The sequence below is a fragment of the Selaginella moellendorffii genome, unplaced genomic scaffold, assembly GCF_000143415.4.
Source record: "Selaginella moellendorffii unplaced genomic scaffold, v1.0 SELMOscaffold_17, whole genome shotgun sequence".
In the NCBI taxonomy this organism is placed as follows: Eukaryota; Viridiplantae; Streptophyta; class Lycopodiopsida; order Selaginellales; family Selaginellaceae; genus Selaginella; species Selaginella moellendorffii.
This window is the reverse complement of record NW_003314278.1, coordinates 1,518,455-1,534,527: the sequence shown is the minus strand read 5'-3', so window position 1 is coordinate 1,534,527 and position 16,073 is coordinate 1,518,455. Positions and strand designations below refer to the sequence as shown.

Here is a 16,073-nt window from a genome sequence, read left to right as displayed (position 1 = left end):
AGAGAAGAATACACTGATCTCCTTTTAGGGTTCTTAGCTAAAGTGGGTAGAAAACAATCCGTACAACCCCAACAACCTAATCCGTACGCCAATCAATCAATCAAGCCGGTTTGCGCCCACACCGCGTTTCTCACTCGCCTCAAATCTCTGCCCTTGAGCGTCCTGCCCGCGCCCTCGAGAACCGAGAAGGCGACCATGGAGCTCGTGCGAATTCGCGCCGCGTCTTGCCTCGCAGCTAGCTTGTGCGGCGGAATCCACTCGTGATTCTCCTTCTCCTCCTCGTCGGCGAGCTCCAGCTCCAGCTCGGGCGATCCCGCGCTCTTGCGCTTCTGCTGGAGGATCTTGGTCCAATCGGGCACATTGATGGGGTCGGCGCGCTGGATTGTCGATCGCCGCGAAGAATTGGGAGATGGGCTCGCAAGATTCCCATTTCCCTCCCAGTTGGCCGACATCCACGCCCGGAACAATCGATTGCTCTCGTGCCGCCGCAATTGATCGTCCCACTGGATCTCCTCCGGGTACATCACCGCCCACACTTCCTCCTCGATCAATTCACTGGTCGAATCCGCCGAGCCCGCGGGACTGGTGTTGAGCCCCAAGAGCTTCTCCCGCCGTGATCCCACGCACGATCCGATCTTCTTGCCGCGCTGCTCCCGGATCAAGCACGTCAGATTGCTCGAAATGCGCTCCCGCTGCCTGGAGATCATCATCTGTGCGCTCCTTGGGGGTGTGAGAATCGATCCACCCAAATCGTTTGTGTGAGGATCGCGTCTGCGTGACACAGGGAATTCAATTCGCTCAAAACCCGCGATCCCAGTCGCATCCCCCAAGCTTTCGATCGACCCCTAAAATTTTTCCTGCCGACAGAGAGGAGGAGAGGGGGAGAGAGAGGTGTGTGAAAGTTCTTCCCTTCCCCATTTTATTTGCAAAGTGGAGGCTATGGCACCACGGTGACGGCATGGTGGATATTATGACGGCTGCGGGGCCAGGTGGCGTCACTTCATGGACCCCGCGCGGGAGATTCGATGCTCCGTCTGCTAGCGCAGTGGGGCCGCGCCCGTCACGTGGAGCCATGGCCAGCCATGGCCACCCCCCGCCGTACACACACCGGCCAGGTGATTCGTACGCGGTGACGTGGGCCACTGGCATTTGTTTATGCTCTCTTGGCTATGGCGAAAGCCAAAAAAGTAGAGAGAGGAAGAAACGAACAAAAGCAAGTGGGCGAGGGCGATGAGACGCGATTTTATGTCGCGAGCGAAGCGATGGGGTCCCCCAATCCAAGTCCGTATGGTGCTTTGACAATGAGAGCTCGCGATTCTTGGGCTGTGGGGGCCCTCGATCTCCATGAATTCTCATCAATTCGGCGGGGCCAGGAGAAGATTCACGCGATTCACAGTGCTGTTGGGGCCTTGTCCTTCTCGGGGGGACTAAACAATTCCATGGATCTCGCAGTGCTTTGCTCGGCCTGTATTATCGACGGGGGTTTTCCAAACGGCTAGTTTGGTTTTTAGGGTTCTTGGTGGCTATGGCGGCAGTGGCGATGGAGGTGGACGACGCCCCGCCGCTGGAGAGGAAGGAGGCGCGATACACTCGGAAGGTGCGTGAAATCGGTTTCGCAAGATCGCTTTCGGCATTCCTAGCTGCTGCGCCGCCCAGGATGAAGATTTCGAGCGGCGCGTCCAGCGGTACAAGGGCCAGCAGTACAGCCACCTCTATTACTGCCGGCTGCACAAGCTTCGTGGAGTTCTCAGCTCGCTCGTTCAATCCGGCTTTCCTGGTGTTCCAGGTGAGAGATTCTTTTTTCTTCTCGGGTTGGCATCGCTGTTTTTTTTGCTTCGTAGTTTGTCCGATCTTGGGACTGGAAGATGGAAAGCGTTGCGTTGTGATTGGAACGATCTACAAGCAGATGAAGCTCAAGCCATCTATTCTGGATGAATACGCAAAAGAGGTAACCATACACTTTTCTTTTCTTCGTTGTGTGACACTTTTCTCCTGCAGCGCTCAAAGCTTCCACTCGCAACAGCTTCTAATTTCATGCATCCAGATGATTATTTGGTGCTAGAAGATGAGAGTGGTCGCGTGAAGCTCGTGGGCAGCGTGGTTGTGCCCTCGAATTATGTTACCGGTATGTATCTTTAGGACCAAGTGTTCGGAAAAAATCACATTTTTTGCTCGCAGGCATTGTCATTGCTGCTTGTGGAGCGGCAGGAAAGGACGGCGACTTCTTTGTACAAGAAATTATCGAGCCCGGTTTACCACCTCAGCCACCTTTGCCTTCCATCACAGGCAAGCGAGCCTGCCTATACTTGAAGTTTTGCGTCTGATCGCGTCTTTTCTCAGAGGACAAGTATGTCGCTTTCATCTCTGGCTTGAGGATTGGTAGTGATCATTGTGACCCTTTGCAACTACAGCTCTTGGTTGATCACCTTACTGGTCATTTGGGTGACGAACAGGTAAACGGACAACAGGAATATATCAAAATTTATGTGATCTTTATTGTTTAGGAGCAAATGTTGAGCGCTCAGGTCGTTCGTCTGATAGTTGCGGGAAATTCTCTTGATATGCAATATAACTTACTCGCTGGGCAGGTTTGTCTTCCAAAAAAACATTTTATATGCTCTTGTTCACTTTGATTAGCATTTGCAGGCTATTTCCGCCAAGGACCAAGCGAGGTTGACTGAACCAGTGAAGGAGCTCGACCTTGTGCTAACTCAAGTAAGTCCGTGCACTCGCATTTGCTACTGACATTGGGCTTGTAACAGATAGCAGCAGCAATGCCAGTTGATATTATGCCCGGAGCAAATGACCCTGCAAACTTTACTTTGCCCCAGCAGGTATGAAATGCTTGTTGATATGACCACCACAATTGAAACACTGTTCCAGTCCTTGCATAAGTGTCTTTTTCCTGGAGCTTCTGCTTACTGTACCTTTTTACCTGCGACAAATCCTCATCGATTTGAACTGGACGGTATAGAGTAAGTGTTCTCTGTTTGATATTACTGTTCGGGGATCAACAAGTTCCGTGTTTTAGCATTCAGGTTTCTCGGCACATCTGGACAAAATGTCGATGATCTTGACAAGTACTCGCAAGCCAAAGATGTCCTCGAGCTTATGGAAAGATCACTGCGCTGGAGACATATTGCGCCTACAGCTCCTGATACACTGGGTATGCTGTCACGCAAATTACATCGTTCACTCTGTGCTGCGAGCAGGCTGTTACCCATACACCGATAAGGATCCGTTCGTTCTGGACAAATGTCCACATGTTTACTTCTGTGGAAATCAGAGGAGCTGTATGTCTCGCTTACTTACTGGTATGTATATCTGCTTGGCCCAGTTTCTTGCCACCGACTGACTGTTTCTTCTTCCAAAAAGTTGAAGGGAAATCGGTGAGGGCCATTTCGATTCCGCGCTTTTGTGATTCGGGAACCGCCGTGCTGGTAACTTGTTCAGACCGTTTGTTTGTTTGGTTCTAACATCGATGAGTGCCAGGTGAATTTGCGGACATTGGATTACCATCTGCTTACGCTTTCCACCTCCGCACTGTTAGATGCTTGAGGTGGTGTAACAAGTACTCACCACCACTCTCCAGGAATCAGTGTAGAGCATCATTGCACTCGCATCTCGTGCAGGCTTGCACAGCTTTTTTCTCATTCCGAGCCTTCAGGTACGTAGAAGTAGCATATATAACAGCACCTTGTTTTTTTTTTTCTTTTTCGTTATTACGTGCTTAAAGACTTGACTCTTATGGAGGCTACAGCTTTGATCCTTGCCTCCATGATACCCCGCTTTGCAAAAATTTTTCTTCTTGACAATATAATACACAAAATTAGAGCGACGTTGATCGGGAGAGAAGCTGTGACCCCATCCTAAGCAGCAGCAGCAGTGGTTGCCGGTGTAACTTTGGCCCGCTGGTTGTGACGAACCTGCTGAGGAACACTCCCCATCTGCTTGAGCGCCGCTGAGGTACACTTCTCTCTTCGCTCCAAACGCTCATCGTTCAAAATTTGTTGGTGTCGACATTCAGCACTGCAGAATGCTCTGTCACCTCTGCAGGCACACACACACAGCAAACTCGTGTGAGCGCGAGATCTGGCTAAAAATCGAAAGGCAACGAAACAAAGCAACGAGCAAGCGAGCACAGCGAGCCAGCAGCGGTGCACGTACTTGTACATGAAGATGTCTCGGCCGTGAGAGATGTCCCGCTTGCACTGGTAGCACGAGTCCAGGAAGCCGAGCGTGGTGAACGACGGCCGGAGCGCGCACTTGGTGGAATTGGCCTCGAGGCAAAGGTGGAAGGTGGCGGAGTCGGCGGCATCCTTGTGCTTGCGCTGGTGAGTGTCGTGCATGTTGTAGCGAGCGGACTGATGGTAGTGGAAGTTCTTCGCAGGAGCGACGACGCCGGCCTGGGCCAAGGAGGATCGGATCACCGAAGTTGGCGAAGAAGAACCACTTAACTCGTCCTTGTCCAATGCCGCTACGATCCCCAGGCCGACCTTCCCGTGAGGAGAACAGGGCCCGAGCTCCTTGTTGCTGGGATCCGCAAGGATGCTGAGACCCGAGAAAGGCCTGGATTTCGTACCGGCGGGCGAGGGAGGCAGGGTGGTGGCCGCCGACGGAGATGGATCCTCGGTGGGCGCTGCGAAGCCGATCACCTGGTGTGGAACAACAACATGCGGATGCTGGGGGCGCTGGAACTGGTGATCGGCCGATAGAGGGTGATCAGATCCGGCAGCCACGGCCGCTGCCACTTCTCCACCGCATCCTCCTGCTGCTGCTGCTGCTGCTGCTGCTCCTGCTCCGAGCGAGGCAACGCTCACGGTCCTCCTCATCATCAGCCTTGGGCGCTTACCAGCAGTCATGACCGCCGTGATCGATCGGAGAACCGAGGAGGAGGAGGAAGAAGATTTGAGCTCTCTCTACACAGAACGAGGGATCATGGTGGCTATTTGGGGGTTTCGAGGGGCGAGGCGAGAAAGGGAAGAAGAAAGGGGAAGATCAAAGAAGAAGGAAGAGAGCGCACTACCTCTCTCTCTCTCTCTCTCGCGCGCGCGCTCGCTCGCTCCCCTCCCGCGAGAGGCGAGGGAAGGATGGATCAATCCCACTCCCAAAAGCAAAAGCCTAGACAAGAGGAAAGAAGGAAACCAATAAAATAGATAGGTAAAGCAAACATACCAAATGAATGGAGGAGACACCGTCCAGCGGATTGGAGAGGAGGTCTGGCGTCCGCAAAGGCCCAGGCTTGAATTATTGGAGGGGTAGCTTTTTTTTTTTTTGCCCTAACCGGCCCACAGGTCACTGTCTTGGATGTTTGTTTATTAATATTATTGGCGCAGGCAGCAGAAGTTACTATTATCTCGGACGGGGATTTTGGTTTATTTTTACGAGTTACTATTCTACCCACCGGGTAGAAATACGAAATTGTTTTATTTGTTTTGTTTTTGTATTTTTGGGGACCACACACGCTTTGGCTACTTACCAAACACTGTCGCACGGACGATTGACACGTCCCCGCTGTGCAAGGGAATATCTCTGTGTGTTTTGGAGAATCTTTGATTGTGTATCGATCTTCTCTGGCCATGTCGAACTGAACCGTAAGCTTCCGGCAGCGATCCGGCTTAGATTATCAGTGCCTAATCCTATTTTTACAGATTTTTAGAAAAAAAGTGATATAACACAAAATGGATGTCAGAGTTTAAGATCTTATAAGATAGAAAAGTGCAAAAAATTTCTCCTTTTTTTTCCCTTGTTGCCTAGATGAAGAAGCAAAAGGTGGCGAAAGTAACAACAATGAAAAAGTGGTGAAACCAGCAACAAGCAGCACTCACCAGTTCCCAATGGCATCTTTTTTAAGAATTCTATCATATCATCCTTTGCTGCTGCTCCTGTAGGCGGCATTGATCGTTTCTCCAGTTGCAACAGTTGCCAACGTAGTTGTGTGACACGACCATTGTTTTTATTTTTTTTCTTGGTAGTTTTTTTTTTCCAAGCCTCAAGAATTGTTTGCCACGGGCCGTTTTTTGGGACCCAAGTTGCTCCCGGGAAAATATTTCAAATCCCCAGCTCCTCCGGATTCGAAAGCTTGTGCCTCTGCAAATGCCCCTGCTGTCGTCTTACACTATTGAATTGATGAAGAGATTCAATGTAATTAGAGCTTGCAGGACTTTGTAGCGTTTTGTAAGAATCGACAAGAATGACTTTGGTGTTCTCGGGCCAATTAACTCGATCGACACGTAGCCCCGATGCAGACTCTCTCTGGGAGATATTTGACGACGCGCAATAATCTTTGTCTTCCGGACTCTTGGAGGCGACCCTGGATCTCTCTCCCTTCTTCCACCTATACTTGTACTCGTGAGAAAATGACAATGCAACCAAAGAGTTTTTGGCCGCATCGAATTCAATTCAAGGAGCTGCCAAAGCAAAAGGAGGAGCTCCGCACCACAACAGTGAGTAGCAAGTCAAGGTCGCGCTCAGTTGGGCTGTTTCTCGGCCGTGTTGACCACGTCTTCCTTAGCTCAACCTTGATCCGACTGTGGAATGGAAGATTCAAATTTGATTCTTGGCGACCGTCCGTTTCTAGATCCAATCGCCCAACATATTTATCGTTCCAACACAGGTTGGAACTTAGTTTTCTACAGCTTTCCTTTTTTTCTCGCGTCGGCGTCGCGGCATTGATGAAGGTTGGAGAGCGTTTGGTAAGCTTGGTCTAGCTGTCTGGGACTAAAACTTTAATGGCTTTCCAGGGTATATAAACTCTCTCGCCACCAAGATCGCTCCAAAGATCATTCCTTCACATTTTCCATTCCAGAAAAGTATCTCTTACATTCTCGCTTCCCGATCTCTCTCGCGCTAGACTCTAGATCTCTAAGAGAATGGAGCTGTCAAAGATGGTGGCGGTGGTGGCGGTGGTGGCGCTGGCGCTCCTCGCGTCCTCGCCTCGAGCGGCGCTGGGTCAGTCGTGCGACACTAGCAAGTTCACGAATCTGCAGGCTTGCCTCCCGGCGGCCACTGGCTCGGGCTCGGTTACCTCGAGTTGCTGCTCCGCGATGATGGCCTACCGCAGCAATCCCAGCTGCCTTTGCAGTACGCTCGTCTACGCCAAATCCCAGCTTAGTAGCATCAATCTCAACAACGCTCTGGCCATTCCCAAGGCCTGCGGCTACTCGTCCTACATCCCCTCGGGCTTCACTTGCCAAGGTACGTTTTGGATGGTTCATCTTTGAATCGTCGTCTCAATCTCAAAAGTATTGATGTTTTGCTTTGATTTGTGCAGGAATTACTGTTCCCAGGTGAAGACTCTCTCAAAAGGAGGAAAGCGTTCCAGAGCTTCCATCGCTTGATCTCATTTTAGCGTTTATTACGTTAGCTAGAATAAGAAACGTTCCTTGTTTTATATGAGTAATAAATATAATAATAGTACTATTATTATTAAAAGATATCTGGCTTGTTTCATATTATTTATTATTATGTTTAAGAAATGGATAATATTATGACAAATTCTAACAAGCTTAAGAGGGTACCAACATAATTCAGCTGGGGAATGCGACGCCATCGAAGATTCTCTCTTCCAACCAACACAAAGAGTAAATGGTGGTGGTCCACGAAACCAGGCGTCACCTCTGGCACCACCGCCAAATGTAGCAGCGCCACCACATTTGGAAAGAGGAGAGCCACGGCGAAAGCCGCAGCACGCTCGCTACCAGCGCGAGGACACGTGCCGACACGGGCGCGCACGTGCTTCTTGCGTGGCACAAGCGGAGATAGCATATTCTATCCGGTGTTCTCGCTGACCGCAAGCTGACTGCCGCCCACTCGGCAGTCGCCGTCAGCCACGCTGGAAAAACAAACAGGTATTTAAATCCCGGTGCCCGCGAAATCCGCAAAATTGTTTTATCGATTCGTTGCTTAATCACATCGCGGGGAGGCAACACCATGTCGATGATCGATAGCAGCGACGATCGATTCAAAGCCTTGGACAGTTTCGTGGCGCCGCGTCCGTGCGCGTGTGGAGACGACGACGACGACGTTGGGCCTCCCGATCTCGCGCCCGCCGCATCTCTCGCGCTGATCTCTTCTTCTTCCCGATTTCCCGGAGCTAGGATCACTGGAAATCATCCTGGGTCGCCTCTGATCGCCGGAGGAGCAGCAGCATTGCTGCAAGGATTCATCGTCTCGGATGATTCCGAGCCAATGCCCGAGGTAAGTTCAATCGCTTCAAGCGCATCCTCTTTCTTCTCCTCTTGTGCTTCTTTAGAACGCGCAATGGATATCCTTCATCGCTTTGATGAAGTTACAGTGTTAAAGCTCTGGTATCGGACTGTGCAGATCATTTATGTCAAGGCGAAGGACCCGAAGGTTTGAAGCGATCGAAAGAACCAAATCAATTTTTGCTACTCTCGATCTTGCCATGGAATATGCTCATCTATATGCTATACAGACATCGAAACGGTGTACCGTAAGATTATATGATACTCCAGTTGTGATCCTATCGTTTCTGAGTCTGACAGGTGAGCCTATGGCTATAGCCTATGGTTTCTTGTATGTCAAGTGTTGCAGTACTGCAATTCACGAGCCACATTTTTACAACCATCAAAGAAACGAGTTGCTAAGAATTCGCTGTATGTTCTTTTATTCGTGCCAAGCAAACAAAAACGCTGGAGATCTCTCCAGTGTTTTCAGTTTCTTATTCGAGTAGAGACTCGGTAAGAAATGGCTTGGAGAGTCTTCTAAATTCGCACCTTGTCGCATGAGATTTAGATTTTGATATCAGCGTCAATTGAAAGGCCGACTTAGATTAGAAAACAAGTGCTACTTCCCAACCGGCAAAGCACGTAGACACACAATTTAAAATGATAATTGTGCCAATAATGAAACATTGTTATTAAGCGCTGGTTGGAACAAGCACATGTGCCATCTACTATATGTCACCAAGTTTTTTGTAATCTTGTGTCCAATTGTCTGGTATATTAGGCATGTTTTAATCAAAAGGCCGCGGGAGGTCAGTTGTCCTGAGTGATTTGGGATGACAGCAACCACGGATTTGCAAGATGGCTAACCGTCTTGTGTCTTGTTTCGCAGATACAAGGGGACTTGCAATTGCCAAGGCAGGACATCTCTAGCATCAAGATCGAGAGGCAGGAGCTGCTCAAACCGAGACAAACAAGCTCGCTGAAGTGGCACTTTCTTCTTGACTGCCCGCCTCTCGACTGTCCAGCTCAAGAGCCCGTCCTGTGGTTCCTTTACATCATGTTGGCCAGCCTTGCTCGGTGGCGAGCAAAGAAAAGCAACAAGAGGTCCTCTCATCAAGACAAAATGGTGGCTCCAGCTTACATAAAAGTGTATAATCAGTGAAAGAGGCTTTGGCCATATCTATATAGTGGCCAGGTTTGGTGTTCTTTCTCTCTTGCAAAAACCAGTTTTTTCTTTCTTGTTTGGTTTTATCTAACATGTTTTTCTCCTTGGTTGCAGATCATGGCAGTGAAGCAGCTGGAAAGAAACAGACATTCAACCTAAGATTCTTGGCAGGAGTTTGGATAATCGGTTATTGTTGTGATGGCGATCAAAGGCTTGGTTTCTACAGGTATATGAACCTGGAAGATCAATTACACAGTTTGTATTGTTTTCTACATACAAAACTGAGTAAGCCTTGCATGCAGATGTGTTGACCGACAAGGAACCATTGGGCTGGAATGCAATGATGAAAATAACTTTGCAGGAGCTACCAAAATATGCATGACAAAGAAAATCCTCCTGGATTTCACATCTTACTCAGAGAGCATTATCCCAAGCTCTCAGATTTTGGTCGTGCTGTTTATAGAGTCTTGCAATGCCCATTTTAAAGCATGATACCAGTCGTTCTTTTGGAGTTCATCACTGGAAAAAATCATATAGACAATGCACAGGGTATAATTTATTTGCATGGGTAGGTTTATATACCTTTTCTTTCCTTCTATACAGAGGTGGCTACCAATGGGACCAGAGCGAGGTGAATAATGTATTGCATTCATGTAGTCCCATATTCTTCAGTTGGGTATAAGTGGACTGTAAATACAATCTTATACACAGAGTCAAGCTTTAGTGCCAAATTGGGCTTCATTTTTGTCGTGGTGGAACTCAATTCAAACAAGGAGCTTAGCAAAACATTGACTTCATCAAGATTGTGCTCTGTTGCTAACGAGTAAATGTTTGCAAAGTCAATAAAATATAACTTAAAAGGTAAAAAAAGTATGTTTTATATACTTACTTTGATAGCATGGGGAAGTACATTTGCACCATGCTTAATGTTGGCAGTTGATAATTACCGTGCCATTGTTCCAAAAGAAGAAAGTCCACACTAATTTATATGTAGTTTTTCATTAAATTATGATAGCTGTATATTTATGTGGTCAGTCAAGTGGACCGAGCTCAACCACACTTTCTCAGCAATAGTCATGGCTGTGGTTACAGCCCTAATGGCTGTGCAACTGAGCTTCCTGACTGTGGCACGCTCAGCTCCCAGCCTGTGCCACTGATGGCCATGGCGGCCAGGGATGCAGGGCTGCAGGATGGTTCTCTCCAACAATGTTGGGATCTGAATCTGCAAGACAAAATAGAAAGTTGTCTCAGTCACTAGAACATTGAACGAAAGAAACAACATTGTGCTACTAAAGGCAATTTCAAAAGAACAAAGTAGTTGACAAAAGCTCTTTCTTCTCTTTGTTACCAACTCGTGATAATCTGCCATGCCTGTGTAGGCATCATACTCCTCATCGCTGGATGGCAGATCCATATGGGGATTCTCGTGCTAGCGGCATCCAGAAGCATAGAGCCATCGTCCCTCCTCTGACGATATAGACATTAGAATTACCTGTGCTAATTATAAATTAAAATAAATAAAATATCTGAGCATATCCTTAGAATATAACTTTACTTAAGCGGGAGGGAGGCTATTGCGGGTTTACTGAATGTGGTGCGTAAAAACTTTTCTGGAAGGTTCAGGCTTCTTCCCTGCTCTTCCAACTCGCCTGAATCTGGCGCTCAAACTCGATGGTTTCCGGCACGTCGCTGGTTTTGGACCTGGACGAATCTCCAAGCGCGCGAAAAACAAATGGCTTTGTGGTTCCTCGTTACGATGGGGAAGACGAAGAGGATCAAGTACTGGACCGCTTCTCACCGCGCTGGCCAAACTGGATGACTTAATCCCGCGATCGAGGGCTCAGGACTGGCGAGTGTAAGTTGGTTGACGGGAAGCTCAAGTTTGGAGACATTGATGAGCAAATTGTTCTCGGTTTTGCGTTTGTGATTATCTGTAGCTAGCGTCTTGTTTATTTTTCTCACTTTGTTATACACAGGTGAGGGAATGGTTCATGAACGCTGTGCATCGCTTCAATTCACTGTGGACAAATTTCAAGAACTGGTATAGTGCCAAGGAGGTGGATGATCCTGAATTTAAGAAGGGAGTGATGGAACTGAAACACAATGGTGTTTTAGAATCAGAAAGCGAGGGCAACTGTGTGATAATCGAAGCAAGCTGGGAGGCACTCAAGGGCGTGTTAAAGGTGGAGTTTCAACAGATTATTATGGAAATGGAATACAAGACAAGAAGGAAGAGGTAAGAGTTTTTGTTTTTCTTAAGAATAGCTCATAATATTGCTGTTCTTTAGCTTGAGAGAAAGGCTGAGGGAATATCGAAGGTGCTCAAAGACGTTGAAGAGTGTTTACAGTCCGGAGTTTACAGCAAAAAGTATCTCAAAGTCAATCATAAAAAAGCGTCCTATTTTATGACTATCTCATTCTCCACATTTTTGCAATAATCTATTTTCATAAATATATATTTGTGTAAAGCTTTGCAATAAAATGTTTTGGAAGGGCTGCCCCAATTTTACGTGAGTGTACATGACTATTGTCTTGTCACTTCATTATACACAAGTGAGGGAATGGTTGATGAATATAGTGCTCATGCGATTACTAAGAGTATCTTTCACATTTTGATACTCAACCTCACCCTTGAGTGCCTCCCAGCTTGCTTTGCTTATCACACATTTGCCCACCTGAGGTCTAACTTCGGTTGCCCAACACTCCTATCCCCCACTATCCTTTTGATGCTCATGGCCTACCATGCCCCAGGGAGACAAGTGCTTTGTTTCACCCCATGTGTCCATGTTTGAGCTGGAACTTGAGTCCGAGATGGAGCTTGAGTCCAACTCCAACATGGTACACATGTCACTTTCATTGTGTTTCACTCCTATCACCCACAATTCAAGTCTTCCAACTGTGTTATGTCTCCTATCCCTGTATTTGATTCATATAGAAATGATGCAAGAGAAGGTAAAATCTTGTTTTCTAAAAAGACTAGCTCATATATCGTTTTTTTAATTTTTAGCTTGAGAAAAAGTCTTTGAAGGCACCAAAAGGCATTGAAGACTGCACTTAACGACTAAGAATACTGACTATGTAGTATTTGCACTAAAGAGAGTGCATTTCAAGGTGTCCTTAGGACATTTCAGAACATCATACCATAAAGACTATTTGCAACTAGCAAAGTTGGTCATATATAAGTTTTACCATTTTGATTATGACACATGTTTAAAGTAAAAGTTTGTTAAGGTGAACATAATTTATTTGATGCCATAAAAGTAGGAATTTTGAATTTTTCTTAATTATGAGAAGTTGAGGAGAAGACAAAATAACCATAACTAATAGTATATTCCCTATAATTTAATCATGTCCCAATCTTTCTCTTCAACGAAGTTTAAGTGTCTTTGCCATTGGAAAGATCTCAATCTTAGTTACTTTTGTCATCTCTCCTCTTTTGCTGTCTAATATAAATTGATGCTCAATCAGCAATACTTAATGAGAACCTATAATAATGAATCAAATTTACATCAAGCTCTACATTATGTATGACCAATATCCAATATGTTCTCTTATCCTAAATATGCCAATTATAACTATTTTAAAAAACTACATTAAAGAAAATAGAAGCTAAACCTTAAAATTTTTACTGGAAAGGAGATTATTTTGACTGAAGAAGTTTTGAATATATTTGGTAAAAAAGGCTTAACTTTTTAAATAAAATTATTTAAATATATTTATTTGTAGATTAGCTATCTAGCCTATCCCCTTGCTTCTAATGTTTTTATACTAATACATTTATTTTGTAATACAAAGTTGTTTATATAATATTTATTTTATAAAAGTAACTAATGATTAATTTTAAATAACTTGAAAAAATATCTTTTAGTTACTTTTGTATTACTTTATTTCTCTAATGTTTATAATCTGAAATTTAATTATAACTCTAACAAATGGAATGTACTTATGTTATGCATTTTAAAATATTATAGTGATAAGAATGGTGAAAATGTTAATATCTTCATTTATAAATTATCATAAAACTTTAAATATTCAAAATAACCCAATTCTTTATGAAAAGATATTACATTTCTTTCATTGTAAGCCAAGGTGAAAACATATAGATATTAAAAATTGCTTATGAGGTATTTCTGAGACGAGATTCTATAAACTATATAATATAATATTATTTGAAACCTTTACAAAATATTAAATTATAAGATGGTTTGATTAAAATTTATGGCCATTTCAAGGTTGTTTCAAGCATGACAAGCATATTATTATTGAGATTTTTAATATAAAGTCACAATATATTTTTTCTTTAATCATACTAAAGATAATAATTAATGTTTTTTATTAAAACTATCTGATAATTTTAGGAATAAATAAATTTAAATAATAATATTTATTAATTCATATTAAAGTATTTTATATTTTAGAAAATCATTTTAAATTGTTTTAAATAAAATTTATATACTTTAAATTCCAATCTTTGGAAAAATATATAACATATCATGAGTTATGGTGTATGGTTCTATTACTTTATGAATCAAATATATATCTTATATTCTACCTTATATTATTTATATTATTAATACAATTTTAGACAATATATATATATTATTTTATCTTCTCTGCTAGCTTTACAAAAATTATTTTCATTAATTTTAACACCTAGAAATTTGTTTTTAGTGGCAAAATAAAAAACAAAAAACTCATGATATAGAATAATGGGAAAAGTAGTGCTAATACATTATAATATACCATATTATTTGAATTTAGACTGAATAAATTAATTCATTATGTAATAAAATAATAAAATTTAATAATTATATAATTAATAAGATAGGCAAATGAAAAATTGATTACATTGAAAATAATAAGGTAATGTTTATCATCACTTAAAATATCTTATTTAAAATACTTTATTTATTTTATTTATATAGACATAAGTTTTTAAATATAAACATATTAAGCACAACTTAAGTTTGTTAGTTGCTAATACCTTATCCTTTTCCTTTTAATCCATTTTAAAAATATTCCAGTTAAAATAAATATCTATAACCAAATTTGTTTTATTAATGTTTATATATATAAGGTTGTAAATACATATGTTAGATCTAAAATATTTGAAGATTGAGTTTATGGGAAGAAGATGTTTATAAGCTTCAATAGATTTTTATTGACCAGGAATTTGATTACTTTAAGAATTAACTTAGATACAAATTAGAGATTTCACATGGTAGGTATTAATCTTTTAATTTATCATTTGATTATTTTTCTTTGTCTTTTACTCTTTCCTAACCTTTTTGTATATTTTTAGGCTTAAACCACCTTCTTATGTTCCTATGTTTTTTTTCCTCATTAATAGTATTTTTTCTCATAATATATTAATCATTTATGACTCTTATGATTCTTTTTCTTAATATAATATTGGGTTTGAATGTATTTTGTTTTCTTCATACTAATCTAGATGTTAAGTATATGAGCTAAAAATCTTACTTTTGCTTTATTGGTGGAGTCTTTGATTAATTATAGTGTTAAATATTCCCTTATTCCAAAGGTTATATCAATTTTGCTAAAGTTTTAAGTTGAGTGTATATCCTTCATTATGAGTGCCATTAAATGCTTTTGTTTTATAGTTTCTATTAAAGAACTTCTATATTCCTTTAAGAGTGTGGATTTTTTTATTGATTTTCCCATATTAAAGGTTTAGTGATATGATTTTCTTACTTATCTTGTGGTGATTAACGTATTTTATAACAGAAGGTCCTTTGTTCTTGAAGCTTTGAGCATATTTCTTTCTTTTCTTATTTCCCTATTTTCACTTTACCATTTGCTAAAAATTCCTTATATATCAATTTTGTTTTCTTCTATAATATTTTAATTTTAATTTTTTCTTGCCCCAACTCTTCAAGGTTTTTTTCTTAAAAAGAGGGGGTAAAGGGGTAGGACAGGAGTTTGTATCTAATGATCAAGTGAGAACAAATAGATACAATATTAAAATGATATAGATTGTGAAGTGAAGATAAGTATAGTGAATTTAAATAGAATATCTAACCCCAATATAGTGAAGTTGAATGGATGCAATAATAAAGTGAAACCGAATATAAATGGTGGAGTAAGGACAAGCAAAACAAATCTAAATAATAATATTTCAGAATTTTTTTTTCTTTCAAGAAAGGGATAACAAGATATGGAGAACAAATGGAGTGAGTTTGACTTTCTATATATAACATTGGACAAAGACAAAAGTTATAAGTCCGAGTTAATATAGGTTTTAGAGGTTGAGAAAAAGGAAGACAATAGAGGCAAGTTTTACTAATGATTATGAGTCTAGATTAATGGTGCAGACTTAAAAATGGGATATATCATTTGTTGCAATAGTGTTTTATAGACTATAGTGGCTCTTGAACTCTCTTGTTTTGGTTTATAGTTATGGCTTTGAGGTTAATTTGAGCATTTAGCAATTAAATATACAGCTAGTTCATGAAGATTTTGTAGTCAACTGACATTTATGCTATAATTTTAGGTTTTATTTCTATCATGGTTATTAGCAATTACATTAGTGGTTCCATGGGAGCTTTAGGTTCTTTTGGCAATCCATAATCACTTATCGGAAGCTTCAAATGTTCCATCTAATTTATTATCATCAGCTTTTCATCTTTTGGAGGGAAGGATGGTGTAAAGTCTATATATATTATATATGCATGTGTATATATATATATATATATATATAT

At 42.3% G+C, this 16,073-nt stretch overlaps 5 protein-coding genes across 5 annotated transcripts; 3 read left to right on the top strand and 2 right to left on the bottom strand.

Moving 5' to 3' along the window:
* Nucleotides 1-9: 9 nt before the first annotated feature.
* On the bottom strand, nt 10-910 carry LOC9640239. Its single transcript, XM_002971463.2, has one exon. The coding sequence runs from the start codon at nt 708-710 to the stop codon at nt 93-95; it is 618 nt and encodes a 205-aa protein (XP_002971509.2). The 5' UTR covers nt 711-910; the 3' UTR covers nt 10-92.
* A 293-nt stretch (nt 911-1,203) lies between these two features.
* LOC9640238 (DNA polymerase delta small subunit) lies at nt 1,204-3,710 on the top strand. The gene is made up of 14 exons (XM_024676447.1): nt 1,204-1,597; nt 1,657-1,786; nt 1,842-1,948; nt 1,999-2,125; nt 2,179-2,286; nt 2,341-2,453; nt 2,505-2,588; nt 2,647-2,715; nt 2,763-2,834; nt 2,884-2,975; nt 3,039-3,166; nt 3,213-3,314; nt 3,376-3,440; nt 3,493-3,710. Exons 1-14 carry the CDS (start codon nt 1,526-1,528, stop codon nt 3,556-3,558), a joined length of 1,335 nt encoding a protein of 444 aa, XP_024532215.1. The 5' UTR covers nt 1,204-1,525; the 3' UTR covers nt 3,559-3,710.
* Nucleotides 3,701-5,222, bottom strand: LOC112346794. Its single transcript, XM_024676448.1, has 3 exons — nt 5,176-5,222; nt 4,168-5,121; nt 3,701-4,050 (listed from the first exon to the last, which is right to left on the bottom strand). The coding sequence occupies exons 2-3, from the start codon at nt 4,860-4,862 to the stop codon at nt 3,870-3,872; spliced, it is 876 nt and encodes a 291-aa protein (XP_024532216.1). The 5' UTR covers nt 4,863-5,121; nt 5,176-5,222; the 3' UTR covers nt 3,701-3,869.
* Nucleotides 5,223-6,775: 1,553 nt separating this feature from the next.
* Nucleotides 6,776-7,438, top strand: LOC9640237 (non-specific lipid-transfer protein 3). Its single transcript, XM_002971666.2, has 2 exons — nt 6,776-7,197; nt 7,274-7,438. The coding sequence occupies exons 1-2, from the start codon at nt 6,873-6,875 to the stop codon at nt 7,291-7,293; spliced, it is 345 nt and encodes a 114-aa protein (XP_002971712.1). The 5' UTR covers nt 6,776-6,872; the 3' UTR covers nt 7,294-7,438.
* Nucleotides 7,439-7,900: 462 nt separating this feature from the next.
* On the top strand, nt 7,901-8,890 carry LOC9640236. The gene is made up of 2 exons (XM_024676474.1): nt 7,901-8,199; nt 8,326-8,890. The coding sequence occupies exons 1-2, from the start codon at nt 7,933-7,935 to the stop codon at nt 8,359-8,361; spliced, it is 303 nt and encodes a 100-aa protein (XP_024532242.1). The 5' UTR covers nt 7,901-7,932; the 3' UTR covers nt 8,362-8,890.
* Nucleotides 8,891-16,073: the final 7,183 nt, after the last annotated feature.